The following is a 19175-nucleotide window of genomic DNA, read 5'->3' on the forward strand; positions in this document are numbered from 1 at the left end:
TCCCTGATTTTAGTGGGATTGCTTTAACCTTCCCACCATTTAGTCTGATGTTAGATGAAGATTTGCTGTATATTGATCTTACTATGCTAAGATATGGACCTTGAATTCCTGACCTTTCCAAGACTTTTAACATGAAAGGGTGTTGAATTTTTTCAAATACTTTCTCAGCATCTAATCAGATGACCATATAGTTTTTTTTTTCTTTGAGTGTGTTCATATAATGGAATGATTTGAAGATTTCCTTATATTGAACCATCTTGCAACCCTGGGATGAAGCCTACTTGACCATAGTAAATTAACCTTTTGTTGTGTTTTGGGATTCGGTTTGTGAGAATGAGAATTTTTATTGAGTATTTTGCATTGATATTCATGAAGGAAATTGGCCTGAAGTAATCTTCCTTTATAGGTCTTTGTGTGGTTTAGGTATAAGCATAATTGCGGTTTCAAAAATGAATTGGGCAGTGTTACTTCTGTTTCCATTTTGTAGTATAGTTTGAAGAGTATTGATATTAGGTCTTCTTTGAAGGTCTGACAGAATTCTGCAGTAAACCCATCTGGTCCATGGCTTTTTTTGGTAGTGAGACTTTCAATGACTGCTTCTATTTCTTTAGGGATTATGGGACTTTTTAAATGGTTTATCTGATTCTGATTTAACTTTGGTACCTGGTATCTGTCTACAAAATTGTCCATTTCATCCAGATTTTCCAGTTTTGTTGAGTATAGTCTTTTGTAATAGGATCTGATAATTTTTATGAATTTCCTCAGTTTCTGTTATGTCTTCCATTTAATTTCCGATTTTTTAATTTGAATACTGTATCTGTGCTGACTGGTTAGTCTGGCTTAGAGTTTATCCATCTTGTTGATTTTTCTCAAAAATCCAGTTCCTAGTTTGGTTGATTCTTTGTATAGTTCTTTTTGTTTCTACTTGGTTGATTTCAGCATTGAGATTGATTATTTCCTGCCTTCTACTCCTCTTAGGTATATTTACTTCTTTTTGTTCTGGAGCTTTCAGGTATTCGGTCAAACTGTTAGTGTATGCTCTCTCCACTTCTTTTTGGAAGCACTCAGAGTTATGAGTTTTCCTCTTAGCACTGCTTTCATTGTCCATAATTTTGGGTATATTGTGCCTTCATTTTCATTAAATTCTAAAAAGTCGTTAATTTCTTTATTTCTTCCTTGACTAAATTATTAAGTAGAGCATTGTTCAACTTCCATGTGTAAATCCATTTAGTTTATAACTTCTGTTAGTTTCTCTGTCTATGTTTAGTTTGTTTCCATGATCTGTTGCTGAGAATGAGGTGTTGAAGTCTCCCAATATTACTGTGTGAGATGCAATGTGTGCTTTGAACTTTAGTTAGGTTTCTTTTATGAATATAGGGGCCCTTGCATTTGGAACATAGATCTTCAGGATTGAGAGTTCATCTTAGTGGATTTTTCCTTTGATGAATATGAAGTGTCCTTCCTTATTATTTTTTGATAACTTTTGGTTGAAAGTCGATTTTATTTGATATAAGAATGGCTACTCCAGCTTGTTTCTTCAGACCATTTTCTTGGGAAGTGGTTTTCCAGCCTTTTACACTGAAGTAGTGTCTGTCTTTGTCTCTGAGGTGTGTTTCCTGTATGCAGCAAAATGCTGGGTCCTCTTTCCCTATCCAGTCTTTAGTCTATGTCTTTTTATTAGGGAATTGAGTCCAGAGATGTTAAGAGATATTAAGGAATATTGATTATTGCTTCCTGTTATTTTTGTTGTTAGAGGTGGAATTATGTTTCTGCGGCTCTCTTCCTTTTAGTTTGTTGCAAGAAGATTGCGTTCTTGCTTTTCCTTGAGTGTAATTTCCCTCCTTGTGTTGGAGTTTTCCATCTATTATCCTTTGTAGGGCTGGATTTATGGAAAGATATTATGTAAATTTGTTTTTGTCATGGAATATCTTGGTTTCTCCATCTCTGCTAATTGAGAGTTTTGCCTGATATTGTAACCTTGGGCTGGCATTTGTGTTCTCTTAGGGTCTGTATACATATGCCCAAGATCTTCTAGCTTTTAGAGTCTCTGGTGAGAAGTCTGGTGTAAGTCTTTTTTTTTTTTTTTTTTTTTTTTAGCTGGGGGTTGAACCCAGGGCCTTTTTGCTAGGCAAGCGCTCTACCACTGAGCTAAATCCCCAACCCTGGTTTAATTTTTTTTTTTTTTTTTTTTTTTTTTTTTATTATTTATATAGTTTTTTAAATCTTTACGTTTTTTTTTTTTTTTATTTACTTGTGTATTTCTTATATACATTTCGAGTGTTATTCCCTTTCGGTTCAGGCAAACATCCCCTCCCCTCCCCTTCCTTATGGGTTCCCCTCCCAACCCTCTCCCCATTGCTGCCCTCTCCCCAACAGTCTAGTTCACTAGGGGTTCAGTCTTAGCAGGACCCAGGGCTTCCCCTTCCACTGGTGCTCTTACTAGGATATTCATTGCTACCTATGAGGTCAGAGTCCAGGGTCAGTCCATGTATAGTCTTTGGGTAGTGGCTTAGTCCCTGGAAGCTCTGGTTGGTTGGCATTGTTGTACATATGGGGTCTCGAGCTCCTTCAAGCTCTTCAGTTCTTTCTCTGATTCCTTCAACAGGGTCCTGTTCTCAGTTCAGTGGTTTCCTGCTGGCATCGCCTCTGTATTTGCTGTATTCTGGCTGTGTCTCTCAGGGCGATCTGCATTCACATTTTGATCATCCGTCTTGAGTTTCATTTGTTCTAGGCATCTAGGGGTAATTCAAGCATTTGGGCTAATAGCCACTTATCAATGAGTACATACCATGTATGTCTTTCTGTGATTGGGTTAGCTCACTCAGGATGATATTTTCCAGTTCCAACCATTTGCCTCTGAATTTCATAAAGTCATTGTTTTTGATAGCTGAGTAATATTCCATTGTGTAGATGTACCACATTTTCTGTATCCATTCCTCTGTTGAAGGGCATCTGGGTTCTTTCCAGCTTCTGGCTATTATAAATAAGGCTGCGATGAACATAGTGGAGCCGCGTGTCTTTTTTTACATGTTGGGGCATCTTTTGGGTATATGCCCAGGAGAGGTATAGCTGGATCCTCAGGCAGTTCAATGTCCAATTTTCTGAGGAACCTCCAGACTGATTTCCAGAATGGTTGTACCAGTCTGCAACCCCACCAACAATGGAGGAGTGTTCCCTTTTCTCCACATCCTCGCCAGCATTTGCTGTCACCTGAGTTTTTGATCTTAGCCATTCTCACTGGTGTGAGGTGAAATCTCAGGGTTGTTTTGATTTGCATTTCCCTTATGACTAACGATGTTGAACATTTCTTTAGGTGTTTCTCGGCCATTCGGCATTCCTCAGCTGTGAATTCTTTGTTTAGCTCTGAACCCCATTTTTTAATAGGGTTATTTGTCTCCCCTGTCTAACTTCTTGGAGTTCTTTGTATATTTTGGATATAACCCTCTATCTGTTGTAGGATTGGTAAAGATCTTTTCCCAATCTGTTGGTTGCCGTTTTGTCCTAACCACAGTGTCCTTTGCCTTACAGAAGCTTTGCAGTTTTATGAGATCCCATTTGTCGATTCTTGATCTTAGAGCATAAGCCATTGGTGTTTTGTTCAGGAAATTTTTTCCAGTGCCCATGTGTTCCAAATGCTTCCCTAGTTTTTCTTCTATTAGTTTGAGTGTATCTGGTTTGATGTGGAGGTCCTTGATCCACTTGGACTTAAGCTTTGTACAGGGTGATAAGCATGGATCGATCTGCATTCTTCTACATGTTGACCTCCAGTTGAACCAGCACCATTTGCTGAAAATGCTATCTTTTTTCCATTGGATGGTTTTGGCTCCTTTGTCAAAAATCAAGTGCCCATAGGTGTGTGGGTTCATTTCTGGGTCTTCAATTCTGTTCCATTGGTCTATCTGTCTGTCTCTGTACCAATACCATGCAGTTTTTATCACTATTGCTCTGTAATACTGCTTGAGTTCTGGGATAGTGATTCCCCTGAAGTCCTTTTATTGTTGAGGATAGTTTTAGCTATCCTGGGTTTTTATTATTCAGATGAATTTGCAAATTGTTCTGTCTAACTCTTTGAAGAATTGGATTGGTATTTTGATGGGGATTGCATTGAATCTGTAGATTGCTTTTTGGCAGAATGGCCATTTTTACTATATTAATCCTGCCAATCCATGAGCATGGGAGATCTTTCCATCTTCTGAGATCTTCTTCAATTTCTTTCTTCAGAGTCTTGAAGTTCTTATTGTACAGATTTTCCTTGCTTGGTTAAAGTCACACGAGGTACTTTATATTATTTGGATCTATTATGAAGGTGTCAAGTTTCCTAATTTCTTTCTCGGCTTGTTTCTCTTTTGTGAGAAGGCTACTGATTTATTTGAGTTAATTTTATACCCAGCCACTTTGCTGAAGTTGTTTATCAGCTTTAGTAGTTCTCTGGTGGAACTTTTGGGATCTTAAATATACTATCATATCATCTGCAAATAGTGATATTTTGACTTCTTCTTTTCCGATCTGTATCCCTTGACCTCCTTTTTGTTGTCTGATTGCTCTGGCTAGAACTTCCAAGAACTATATTGAATAAGTAGGAGAGTGGGCAGCCTTGTCTAGTCCCTGATTTTAGTGGGATGGCTTCAAGTTTCTCTCCATTTTGTTTAATGTTAGCAACTGGTTTGCTGTATATGGCTTTTACTATGTTTAGGTATGGGCCTTGAATTCCTATTCTTTCCAGGACTTTTATCATGAAGGGGTGTTGAATTCTGGTGTAATTCTTATATGTCTTATATGTCTGCCTTTATATGCTACTTGACATATTTCCCCTACTGCTTTTAATAATCTTTCTTTGTTTTGTGCATTTGGTGTTTTGCCTATTATGTGATAGGAGGAATTTCTTTTCTGGTCCAATCTATTTGGAGTTCTATAGGCTTCTTGTATGTTTATGGGCATATCTGTCTTTAGGTTAGGGAAGTTTTCTTCTATAATTTTGTTGAAGATATTTACTGGCCCTTTAAGTTGAGAATCTTTGCTCTCTTCTATACCTATTATCTTTAGGTTTGATCTTCTCATTGTCTCCTGGATTTCCTGGATTTCCTAGATTTCCAGGATGTATAGGTTAGGAGCTTTTTGCATTTTACATTTTCTTTGGCAGTGTGTCAATGTTTCCTATTGTATCTTCTATTCTCAAATTCTCTCTTCTATCTCTTGTATTCTGTTGGTGATGCTTGTGTCTATGACTCCTGATCCATTTCCTATGTTTTCTCTCTCCAGGGTTTTCTTCCTTTGTGATTTCTTTATTGTTTCTATTTCTACTTTTAGATCCTGGATGGTTTTGTTCAATTCCTTCACCTGTTTGGTTGTTTTTTTTCAGTAGTTCTCTAAGGGATTTTTGTGTTTCCTCTTTAAGGGCTTCTACTTGTTTACCTGTGTTGTCCTTTATTTCTTTAAGGGAATTATTTATGTCCTTCTTAAAGTCCTCTACCATCACCATGAGATGTGATTTTTAAATCCAAATCTTGCTTTCTGGTGTATTGGGATATCCAGTATTTGCTTTGGTGGGAAAATTGATATCTGATGATATCAAGTAGTATGGTCAGTGGCTTGACCCTCCTGTAAGCCTGTGTGTTAGCACTCCTTGAGATTGCTTTTTCCCAGTGGGATCTGGGTACAGAGAGCTGTGTCACATGGTCAACACCAGGCACAGTCAAAAACTGGAAGGATCCTGTCCCAGACTGCTCCTGGGTTCCTGTGTCCTGAAGGGCTCCATGTGAGTACCTTTGAGCAGAAGTGGTGGTCTTACCTCTTCTCTCAGGTGTGTCAGAGCTCCTAGCAACTGGTTTTCAGCTCTGGGCTCAGGCAGAGACCAGAAGGATCCTGTCCCTGACTGCTCCTAGGTTCCTGTGTCTTGAGGGTTCTAGGCAGGTTCCTCTTGAGCCAGGAATGTGAACAGAGGTGGTGGTCTCCCCTGAACTTTCAGGATTGTCTGAACTTCTGAGAGTCCATCTCTCTCCCCCATGGGATTTTTGTCATACATATATATTCCTTAAAGCTTAAAAGAAGTCACACTATAAAGAGGCAGCAATGCCTCTCACAGATACCACTACTATTTAAATAAAGGGCCAATAACTGTGTATGAAGATCCTTTTTTTTATTTGCTGCTTAGCAAGGTCTAATTGGCACCACCCTAATCATTAAAATTCATTTTCATTGCATTAGTTATCTTCCAGACTAGATGGTAAAACTCTATTACTGAAGACTCCAAATACTTGGGTCATGTACTGTGGAGAATTTGTCCAGACATAAAAGCTTTATCCCTGCAAGTTAACTTTTACAGTGCTAAAAGGTATACCCTAACTGGGAGTGGCAGGGATGGCAGGAAGAGTAATAGTCTTACTCGGCTGTGATACCTGAAACCTACACTAGCAACTAGCCTTAAAAGTTTGCTGATTGGCTCAATTGTAGCATAAATATAAACAACCACATTCTGCTTGAACTTAAGACCCACTCCATAAGATAGAGCTCATTCTTGGTATCACTTACATAGTTGAATTAAATACAATTTATTTATAGTCAATTATTCACAGGTACTTACAACCTATAGTATTTGTTTATTCTTTCATATGTTTTTTCACGTAACACAATTTTGTTATTTTCGCAGGGATTTGAATTCTGTTTATATTATATTACTACATAACTTCCAGTTGAAGCACTGGAATGGAAACTCTTGGTTCCAAGATAAGAAAGTGCTTTCAAGATAGTATTTCTGGGGCTGGAGAGATGGCTCAGCGGTTAAGAGCACTGACTGCTCTTCCAGAGATCCTGAGTTCAAATCCCAGCAACCACATGGTGGCTCACAACCATCTGTAATGGGATGCCCTCTCCCGGTGTGTCTGAAGACAGTTACAGTGAACTCATATACATAAAATAAATACATCTTAAAATATTTTTTAAAAAAGATAGTATTTCTGTAATATATGTAACATCTATAAATTGCTATAATTGTTTCATCTTCCATAACTGCCATTTATTCATTCATTCATTTAATCAGTGAATATTAATGGAACACCAACAAAGTTCCAAGCAATGAACACTGCCACCACTTCTTTATCTCCCTCCTCAACCTTCCCAGACTGTCTTGGAGTTCTGAAGAAGTTTGCTTTCTCCATACTTACCAATATGCCACAAGGTCACTGTAGCTCTAGGCCATCTCTCTCTCTCTAGAGATCTTCACTCTATATATCTAGATAGCTCATTCTAGATACGTTTGCTCTTTTTCTATTCCCATAAAGATGCAGAAATGGAAATTTCAAAAAGTCTAAAAGGTAGAACCTGAATGGGACCTGAGGTATCCCCAACCTCCAATCTATACTGTCTGTCTTTTGCCTAAATTTTCTATTTCTCTTCCCAAGTCACCTTCCTCCCCACAAGTCTTCTCATGGCATTTTTTACCTCAGTATTTCTGAAAGAGTAAATAATGGGGTTCAAGAGAGGTGTGACAACTGTATAAAACACAGCCACAACCTTGTCCACAGGGAGAGTAATACAGGGTCTCATGTAGACAAAAGAGCAGGGTATAAAAAACAGACCCACCACAGCCAGGTGAGAGGCACAAGTAGATAGTGCCCTATACCGTCCTTCTGCTGTGTGGCTCCTCAGAGAATGCAGAATGACCACATAAGAAGCTAACAGCACTGCAAAGCTGATCACTGAGATGGAACCACCATTGATGATGACTAGCAGGCTAATCAGGAAGGTGTCTGAGCAAGCCAGCTTCAACACTGGGTGGACATCGCAGAAGTAGTGGTCAATGACGTTGGGACCACAAAACGGCAGCTGGAAAATGAGGAAAGTTTGTCCAGCAGAATGCAGCAAACCCCCACTCCATGCTGCTCCAACCAGGAGGCCACACACTCTTTGGTTCATGATAGTGACATAGTGCAAGGGCTTGCAGATGGCCACATAGCGGTCATAGGCCATCACTGTCAGAAGGAAGATTTCAGTGCCACCAAAGAAATGAAGGAAAAATATTTGTGTGATGCAACCCTGGAGGGAAATTACTTTCTTCTTGAGCAAAGAGTCTAAGATGAGTTTAGGGGCTGTGACAGAACAGTAGCAAACTTCTACCAATGACAAGTAGCTGAGGAAAAAATACATGGGGGAAGAGAGCCCTTTGCTGGCCATGACAGTCACCACAATAAGGCCATTGCCCAACACAATGGCTGTGTACATCAGGAGAAACATCACAAAAATGACCTTCTGCACATGCTGGCTCTGGGATAATCCCAAGAAAATTATTTCTGTAACATTGCTTGCAGCTGCCATCCTTCTAAGATCAATTTCTAGAAGCCTAGAATCAAAGAAAGCAAAATCAGAACTCCTTCAGAAATGAAAAGCATCTTCCTTGGGCTTTGTAGCTTATTCATTTTTTTCTATATATGTGTCTCTGTCTCTCTCTGAGATTCTCTCTCTCTCTCTCTCTCTCTCTCTCTCTCTCTCTCTCTCTCTTTCTTGTCTCTCTCTCTCCCCCATGCCTTGTATCAAGGACTCCATGACACAAGTGACTAAAATAGCCATTATCTACTCCTTGATATTGGTCTCAGGCTACAAGTAGTGGTACAAAAGCACAGAAGTTCCTGTACTCTACCCTCACAAATAGAAATAAATTATGCATAATGCAGTCCATATGGAAATTAGTGATTATTCTGGAGATCAGAAACATGAGACTTTGTTTCAGCCAATAGCTAAGGTCACTAATTTCAAACTGTGACTGTTGTTTGCATTCTTCAAAAAGTCTGCCTGAATCTCCTACTCATAATGACTTAACATCTCTCTACTGGAATAAGATCAATGCTCTACAATGAGTGATAGAATTTCTCAACTCTAATTATTCTACAATTGTTAAAACTTGCCAGGCTCCTGAACTTGAACATAATAAAAGTCAAAGTATAAAGTACAGGAGCATAATTGTGTATGTTTTATATACATTATCACTCTGTTCCTGGCATCTGTGAAAGTGGGTTCAAATACTTAGGAGTTTAGTCAGCACCACCTTCAGGAATCTAATCCTAAGATTCTGGTGCAAGAGTATCCTACCAACCCATTCACAGACTTGACGGGTACATGTGCTATATGTGGAAGTAAGAGGGAACTCGGAAGCGCCACCTATATTTTTTTTTTGACACAGTGTCTCTCATAGGGTCATGGGGCTTGTAAATTCTCTTAGCCTGGCTGGCCAACAAATCTGAGATAACCACCTATCTCTGCCTCCTCAGCACCATCGCATCTTGTCTGTAACATGGTTGCTGAGGAACAAATTCCATCTTCATTTGTGCATGGCAAGCATTTAACCAACTAACCCATCTTCTCCGCCCTGCTTTTGTTTGCATTAGGTTAAGTTGCCTTAGGTTGGCTTTAATTTAAAATTATTAATATGTAAGGTGTCTGAGCAATGCAGTCGTCTTAAAAACTGAAAGCTAAATTAATTTGAAGTAGAACAACAATAAAGTAACCAACAACTTCTAACAGGAAATAGAAAAAAAATGTTTGAAAGAATTCCACGATGGGATCATCACAGAAGTTAAACACAGACAACAATGATGACATAATGAAGTCTACATAATTTTAATTCTAAATTCTTAATTAATAAAGACAAAATAAAAGACTCTTAAAGATAAGTGCACATTCTTTCCAGACAGTAAACAACCTGAATATTTCTAGGATTTGAAGTTAATAAAACTTTGGAGACACACAAAGAAGCTTAAATTGAACTGATCCAATAAACACCTTCCTTTAAAACATTTCAGATCAACCAAATGAACCAACACCTACTTTATGACATCCTGTGTGGCATTTCCTGTCTAAGAACTTCATGTACTATGTAGTTATAAAGATGACATTGGCTCTTCTGCTCTTCCTCTTTCTCTCTCTTCCTTTGTCTCTCTCTTTCTCTCTCTCTCTCTCTCTCTCTCTCTCTCTCTCTCTCTCTCTCTCTCTCTTCCTCTCTTCCTCTCCTGGCTTGACACGAAAAAAAAAAAAAAAAGATGACATTGGCCCTGCTGCCCTGGTTCATTGTTGCCTCTCTCCTATTTTTTCTCCAAAGATAAATTGCAGAAAATTTAGGTTAATCAGACACATTCCTTCACTTTGTTTTACTCAAAATCATAAGCTACTGTTTTGGAAGGATGTTCTTGGGTTTCTCATCCTATTGAGGGAAATTCTGGAAAAATTAATATCATGGTTGATGACATAGAACTTGGATGAAAATGAGGTATCACACCTACTATTTAAGAGTATGTAATTCACCCACTTCCTCCTCTGGTGCTGACCCAAATCTGGCTGCATTCTGGAGGCAGACCAGAAAGAGAGATGGGAACTATTTCAGGGTGGGGGGATGGGGAGCAAATCCAAGAGAAAAGGAAATTTTTAAATAGTAACAGTAAGAAAATTAACAATGATGGTGATCCAAGTGGGCCACTTGTCAGGGATAATGCCTACTAAGACAGCTTGTTTCCATAGCTTAGTGGTGAGTAGATAGTAAAGAAAACATATTTCTGGAGTCAGATAAGCTTGTTGCCAGGAAAAAAAGATCACGTTTGTAAGATTTGTGTTTGGAACCACAGAACTTATCATCAGCACTTAGCCACCAAGAGTTAGCTAAAATTTATGTGTTTGAATGGATCCATCAGGTCTCACCAGCAAAACTGTAAGCTTTTGAAAGCACTTAGAGTATGTATTATGTCCTCTATAGCACTCTACACAGATTTGAGCATAGTAGATGTTAGTAAGCAGCTTGGTGTGATCCTTGTGTCCTCTATTACTAAATATTTTAGGAAGCCAAGGCAACAAGGAAGAAGCTCTGGAATCTGAACAGAGTCTCAGAGTACATAATCTGTTTGAAGATAACTCAAAGAACATCCCCAGGAGAGGCTTAGTGGCTGAACTTACCTTGGAAATATTTAATTGCTTTGATTCTTAATCTTATTTTCCAGATCTTTTATAGTCTGAAAATGAGTTTATTTTCATAGTCACTCCAAGAAAAAAGTTTTATTTCATCACTGATATCTGCAAACAGAGTAGTCAAAGAAATATGTAATGTATGTTAGTGTTTATGAATCTAAAACTTGGAGATCTTGGTTCAAGATTACTCTTCAGAAAATTTGGGTTTATTTCTTTTTCTTTCTGTAGTGCTGAGGCTAATAACCAAAGCCTCCACGAGGCTCACAGAGCTTGAACTCCCAACAAAGATTATGCTTGGGTTAGACATAGGTCCCTTACACATATGTAGCAGATACGCATTTTAGTCTTAAAGTAGGTCCCCTAACAATTGGAGTCGGGGCTATGTATGACCCTGTTGCTTGACTTTAGATCCCTTTCCCTGAGCTGGGCTGCCTTGTCTGGCCTCATAGGGAGAGCATGCACTTAATCCTACTATGATTTGGTGTGCCAGGGCAGGTTCATACCCATGGAGGGAAGGGGCTTCCCTTCTCTGAAAAGAAAAGAAGGGGTCATAGGGTAGAAGAGTGGACTCAGAAGGGGGCTGTGATCAGGATGTAAAGTGGATAGATAGATAGATAGATAGATACATACATACATACATACATACATACATACATACATATAGATACATAGATAGATACATAGATAGATACATAGGTAGATACATAGATAAAGATAGATGATAGAGAAAGAAAGATAGATGATAGATAGATACATAGATAGATACATAGATAGATAGATAGATAGATAGATAGATAGATAGATAGATAGATAAAGATAGATGATAGATAGAGATAGATAGATAAATAGATAGATAGATAGATAGATAGATAGATAGATAGATAATGGATAGATAGATGATAGATAGATACATACATACATAGATAGATAGATAGATAGATAGATAGATAGATAGATAGATAGATAGATAGATAGATAGATAGATAGATAGATAGATGGATGGATATGGATGGATGGATGGATGGATGGATGGATGGATGGATGATGGAGGGATGATGGATGGATGATGGAAATAGACGGATAGATGGAAGATAGATAAAGATAGATAGATCAGATAGATAGATCAGATAGATAGATTAGATAGATAGGTAGATGATATAGATAGATAGATAAATGATAGATAGATGGATGATAGATGATAGATGGATGGATAGATGGATAGATGGATAGATAGATACATAGATGCATACATGGATGCATGGATGGATGGATGGATGGATGGATGGATGGATGGATAGATGGGGATGGATGATAGATAGATGGATAGATAATGGATGAGAAAAAGATGGATGATGGGGGATGATACATAGATAGATGGATGGATAGATAGATAGATGGATGGATGGATGATGGATAGATGGAGATAGATAGATAAAAGAAAGATGGATGATGGATGGATGGATGGATGGATGGATGGATGGATGGATGGATGGATGATGGAGATGGATGGATAAAGAAAGATGGATGATGGATGGATAGATAAATGGATGGATGGATAAATGGATGGATGATGGATGGATAATACATGGATGGATGGATATATGGATGGATGGATGCATGGATGCATGGATGGATACATGGATGGATGTAGATGGATGCATGGATGGATGGATACATGGATACATAGATAGATGCATAGATAGATACATAGATAGATGGATAAAGATAGATGATAGATAGATAGATAGATAGATAGATAGATAGATGGATGCATACATAGATACATAGATACATGGATACATGGATACATAGATACATAGATGCATGGATAGATACATAGATAGATACATGGATAGATAGATGAGATGGATGATGAGAGATAGATAGATAAAGAAAGATGGATGATAGATAGATAAATGGATAGATGGATAAATAGATGGATGATGGATAGATAATACATGGATGGATGGATATATAGATAGATGGATGCATGGATACATGGATAGATACATGGATAGATGCATGGATGGATGCATGGATGGATGGATACATGGATGCATGGATGGATGTAGATGGATGCATGGATGGATGGATGGATGATGGATGATGGATGGATGGATAGATGGATGGATGGATAGATGGATAGATGGATGGATACATACATGGATACATGGATGCATGGATACATGGATACATGGATGCATAGATGGATGGATGCATAGATGGATGCATGGATAGATGGATGGATGGATGATAGGGATGGATGGATAAAGAAAAGATAGATGATAGATGGATAAATAGATAGATAGATAAATAGATAGATGATAGATAGATAATACATAGATAGATAGATATATAGATAGATAGATACATAGATACATAGATAGATACATAGATAGATGCATAGATAGATACATAGATAGATAGATACATAGATACATAGATAGATGCATAGATAGATACATAGATAGATAGATAAAGATAGATGATAGATAGATAGATAGATAGATAGATAGATAGATAGATAGATAGATAGATACATACATAGATACATAGATACATAGATACATAGATACATAGATACATAGATACATGGATACATAGATATGGATGCATGGATAGATGCATAGATAGATGCATGGATACATAGATACATGGATAGATGCATGGATGGATGCATGGATAGATAAAGATGGATGATGGATGGATGGATGGATGGATGGATGGATGGATGGATGGATAGATGGATGGATGGATGGATAGGATGGATAGATAATGCCTCATACATGCTATACGAACACAACCACTACATTGCCACCAGACAAAAAATTCAGATTTCTGCATAGGTTTATCTCAATTCAGGATCAGATGAACTTAATACCTTTATGTCATGCAGAGAATGTCAGGAATAAGAAAGTCTTAGCAACTTTCCTTAAATTGCTTAAAAGACTATTTCGCACAAAAGATACATAAAAGTTAGTTTGAAAAGCTAACAGTACAAATTAGTCTCAGATAGCCATGTTACCAGAAGCTCACATAAATGTGACTGACTATACAATCATCTCTGAGACAAACTACAAGCTGAATCTCACCCTGTCATTTAGCCAGATAGGCATCACTCACAAAAACTTACCTAAAGCTATCCCATAAGCTGATAGAGAGCAATCTGAGAAAAGCTCTCTGTTTGTGGAAGCACGTGAAGCAGAGATACCAACAATGAAATTGAACAATGTAGAGACTTGGTGTGCTGCTCAGTTGGTAGAGGGCTTACCTAATACGCAGAAAGCTCCAGGATCACATAAGATTAGCTCTTGTGGCACATACCTATAATCCCAGCACTTGAAGGTGGTAGCATGAAGATCAGAAGTTTAAGATCATCCCCAGTGTGTATAGCACTACACTTGGATACATGAGATTTCATTAGAGAATAAAGGAGAGAGAAAGAGAAAAATGAAGAGAGAGGAAGAATGTGCCAGTGTGTGAAAGGCCTCACCCTAGTGTTTTTCCTTCTTTGGAAGAGCCCAGTAAATGCAACAGACTCAGAATCTGCTCCACCCAAAGGGAGCACATGTTCTCAATGCTAATACCTCTCTGTGTACCAACTACAGCTCTTAATTACTATCTCATTAGAAAGAGACAGAGGAATATAATACAATTATTCTACTTAAATTATGAAAAGCAAGTTAGAAATGTTTGCTCACCAAGGATCTTTAAGGTGTGAGAGATAAAGAATTTAGATCAGAGAGCTAAATTCCCTGAGCATTCACTGCCTGGGGAATTTCTGAGAACAGCAAAGGTCAATTTCGCATTTGCTTCTTTCATGGTTAAGAGATCTCTCTCTAATTAATCCAATTATAAAGACAAGATTTATGCTTGCCTCTTATGATTGTTCCCTGATGCTCTGGTCCCAAAGGTCCTCCCACCTTTTGGGTCAGGTTAGTGATGAAGAGGAATCCAACATCACAGCCCACTAGGACATCCTCAAATGGCTCCAGGTGGCCTATCCTGGTCTCTCACATGTCATTGTACCCATAACATCAGCAAGTTACAGAAAAAGTCCAGTCAAGGAAATCCAGGCCACCTGACACACTTGCTTTCACTATGTCAGAGTCATAGAATGGTCTTTGACCTCATCTTGTCCACCTCATTCATTAGAAAGATGAGAGAGTAACCAAAGGAGAAATTGTGGAACAACTACCCCAGCTCTCTCTAACATCTGTTGTAAGAGTCTTCCAATTCTTCATTCTAACAATTACAAGCATTTTTTTTAATCTAGACATGTAGGAAACATTTTTAATCATTACCAGAAAAGTAACCAAGTATATAAAAGGCCTGAGATTTTTGTGTGCTCTACGTTTTCAATTAGTTTTTTTCTTGACATAAAGTTGCAATATTTCTGGAGAGGAATTGTAAGGACAGACAGCACAAGGAATGCATCCTATACCCTGAGCATGCACAGAAACAGAAAGCATTTCTCTTATAAAACATTATTATACTGAACTAATACAATTCTTAAGGCAAAATTTTCCTAAAAATTTCACAGAAAACTGATATGCTGGTGAAATGACATACATACACCTACATGAACATACATTGCAACGTACAAGCATTTTTTAACAAATTCTCAGAACATGGTGAAGGGGCATCAGGAAAAACTGGAGCTCCCCAACTGCAAGATGTAATTTTCAAAGCAAATACTACATTTGCATTTCTTTATCTTTTTGCTTTTCAATGGCTCATACAGGGAAAGTAGCATTCTCCATGGCAACAAGCACTCCTATTAGATTAAACAAGTAGGGTTCAGAAAAGTGAGGACATGTGTTCAAACTTACAATATTCATAAATGATTCTATTGAATCAAATTACTAGGTGTTGTGGAACCTACCCACCCACAATATGAGAAAATGTATCTAGGACATGCATGTCCCATCATCTGCTTCTCCATAGTTCTGAGAAGTATAAAACAAAGTGCAGATGTGGCATCACCTCCCATTAGAAGCCCAGTACACTACATAAATATTAAAATTGAATTTTCAAAGCTGCAGAAATGTTCATTATTCAAGGAAATTTGCTAATCCTTCTATATCTTATATTAATCAAGACACTTATTTATCACTTACAAAATAAACAATATTGATTTATGTTAGAGACAGCATCTTCACTTCCCAATAAAACTTCTTTTGGAAAGAAAAGAAGATTGAATACCGGTATATCAAAATGAGCTTGTAATTTTCTTAGTATACCACGGCTGATAGAATGGAATGGAGAACGATTAAAGCTTACATACCTCTTGTCTGTACACACAGGTTCATACACATGTAAACACACTGCTGAGTACTTAATGGTGTTCAATTGCTATGAAAGTAAAGAAGGCATCTATCTAATCAATGTTATATTTACATTATATTTATATTATATAATGCATATTATATATTGTGTATTTATGATATATCATATAACATGTATCTTATGTATTATATATTACATATTATATAAAACATACTACATTTTATTACATTCCTGTTACATATTATATCATATGTTACATAATACATATATATTATATATATTACATATAATATATTATATATTATAAATATATTTTTTACATATGATAAATATTTTTAAGAAAAGAAAAGAAAATTTTAGGCACAATATCATGAGAGAAAAACCTCCAAAGATCCCATTGAATTCATTTTTTTGTTGGTATCTACTGCTCACCTTGCAGCATACCCTTTAGAGTAGTTTGAAGGAGATAAAATTCTTCAATAATTCTTGTCCTTAATAGTTATGAACAATAAATACCAGTAATGTTACAAAACATCATTCAGTTGTATTTTCTATTAACATATTACACAATAATGATTAGGTTATATGTTTTGGTAAGATAACACATTAATGATTTTGTATGACTCTGGAGTACACCACATAAGGAGTTGTGTACCATCAAATTATCTCATTGCTGGTGATGTTTACTGTGGGTAATTATATAAGAGGTAGTTAAGAAGGTACATGTTTCCTTTTATAATTAAGAAGGATCTGTCAAGAGATAGTAAGATAGCTTACTAACTTATTTCACATTCAAAATGAATGAAAAAATATTCTCTTAAATTAAGAATTTGTTTCTATCAAGACTGCATTTGTAAGACCAATTTTTCAAATTAACTCTATGAAGCAAAAATATTTCTCTTCCATGTCATAGTAACATTACCACAAAAAGTAAATATGACCCAAAATAAGAATAGGCTAATATTCTGCTGCAAATATTTGCTACAGTATTATGGAAAGTTGTAATGCAAATGATCAGAAATAGCTAATTATATAACAGTATTTTAATAACAGGGCCTAATTTACAATATTTTAGAAGATATTTATCAGCTACAATAATGCTAAATGAGCCTTCTGGGCCCTCAGTGCTCATCAGTTTAGACTCAGCACCATTCCAATCCCAATAGCCAATATCCAGACTCTATTTCTCATCTGCTTTCATTATCCTGAACCATAGATTCTTCATGGCTTTCTTCACTTCTGCATTTCTCAGGGAGTAGATAAGAGGATTGAGGAGGGGAGTTATCACCGTGTAGAACACAGCTATCATCTTGTCTACAGGCAGGGTATCAGAAGGCCTCGAATAGATGAAGACACATGGACCAAAGAACAATATAACCACAGTGACATGGGATCCACAGGTGGACAGAGCTTTGCGCCGTCCCTCAGCACTCTGAGTTCTCAGGTGGAACAAGATGACCACATAGAATGCTAAGAGGACGACAAAGCTGATCACAGACAGTGTTCCCCCATTGACAACAATCAGCAGACCAATGAGGAAGGTGTCTGAACAGGCAAGTTTAAGCACAGGAAGCAAGTCACAGAAATAATGGTCAATGATATTGGGGCCACAGAAAGATAAAGGAAGAATGAGAAGGATCTGGGAAAAGGAATGCACAAAGCCTCCTATCCAAGCTGATCCTACAAGGACAGCACACACCTGTTGGTTCATGATGCTGGTGTAGTGCAGGGGTTTGCAGATTGCCACATAGCGGTCATAGGCCATCATGGTGAGCAGGAAAATCTCAGTGCCACCAAAGAAGTGCATGAAGAAAAGCTGTGTCATGCAGCCACACACAGATATGGATTTCTTTTCAGCAAGGAGATCCAAGATGAGTTTGGGGGCTGTTGTGGAGGAGTAGCAGATCTCCACAAAGGAGAGGAAGCTGAGGAAGAAGTACATTGGGGATCCAAGATTTCTGCTGACTGCCACAGTGACCACCATGAGAAGATTCCCAAGCACAATGGCAATGTACAGGAGCAGAAATAGCACAAAGCAAACTCTCTGCCCCTCTTTATTGGGAGAGAGTCCCAGAAAAATGAACTCAGTCACATTGAGTAGGTGAGCCATGAGGGAGCAAGTTGGATGGTATGATCTGAAATGATACAAAATGCTTCATGAAATAAGTAATTTAAATAAAATCTTTTGTAGCAAACCTTGTATTATGTATTAAAAAATATGAAAGAGTTAATAATTAAATAAAAGCATACCAAAGAGACAGAGAAAGTATGACTTCATAGTGTTTGGCTGCAATTATGGAGAAAGTAACTAAATATACAGCTGAAGACAATGAACACCGCTGATATGATAAATGAGTGTTAGGGACTTTGAACTTTACCTGTAGTCAAGAAGGAATCTTAAGAAATGTCTCAGCCTAACATCAAATGACCTTGTTGCAGAAAGTAGAGTCAAAGACGGGTGACTACTTATAAACTCAAAAAATCCACTCATTGTTCAACAGATGTTCAGGAGAGTGTTGAAATATCCAAGCTTGATGATTTTCTCATATTTTTGACATTTTTACTGTGGTTTCACTAAAGATTTTATTCTTTGCCTTTCTCCTGGCTCATTTTCCTTTCTTGGATTAGGGATTAGGAGATGTTATTTAACCTCTCACATAGTCATTGGGGCCTTCAGAAGACAAGTCCATGATACACCTCCCTTGACATTCAGCATCTCTTGAGAGAACCACAAGCCTATACAGTCATGGTCTGTGACCTTCTTTCTTTTTCCCCACCAAACCCTGACTCTCTATAGTCATTTAAATGATGACACCATCATAATCCAGCCCATGCTCATTTTCTTCTTTGTGGGCATGCTCATTTCCTCCAAACATATGCCCTCAGTGTCAGCAGTCTGCTACACTTTTAAGGTGCTGACTCATGCTCAGGGTCATCCTTAC

General features: G+C 37.6%; 2 protein-coding genes across 2 annotated transcripts; both read right to left on the reverse strand.

Annotated features, from left to right (window-relative positions):
• Nucleotides 1-7380: 7380 nt before the first annotated feature.
• Nucleotides 7381-8310, reverse strand: LOC116900488 (olfactory receptor 4X1-like). Its single transcript, XM_032902223.1, has one exon. The coding sequence runs from the start codon at nucleotides 8308-8310 to the stop codon at nucleotides 7381-7383; it is 930 nt and encodes a 309-aa protein (XP_032758114.1).
• Nucleotides 8311-17413: 9103 nt separating this feature from the next.
• Nucleotides 17414-18343, reverse strand: LOC116900489 (olfactory receptor 4X2-like). The gene has a single exon (XM_032902224.1). It carries the CDS (start codon nucleotides 18341-18343, stop codon nucleotides 17414-17416), a length of 930 nt encoding a protein of 309 aa, XP_032758115.1.
• Nucleotides 18344-19175: the final 832 nt, after the last annotated feature.

This window comes from Rattus rattus, chromosome 5, assembly GCF_011064425.1.
Source record: "Rattus rattus isolate New Zealand chromosome 5, Rrattus_CSIRO_v1, whole genome shotgun sequence".
NCBI lineage: Eukaryota > Metazoa > Chordata > Mammalia > Rodentia > Muridae > Rattus > Rattus rattus.

Excerpts from the sequence above, each read along its gene's own strand:
- LOC116900488 (XM_032902223.1), bottom strand. The coding sequence starts at position 8,310 with ATGGCAGCTGCAAGCAATGTTACAGAAATAATTTTCTTGGGATTATCC.
- LOC116900489 (XM_032902224.1), bottom strand. The coding sequence starts at position 18,343 with ATGGCTCACCTACTCAATGTGACTGAGTTCATTTTTCTGGGACTCTCT.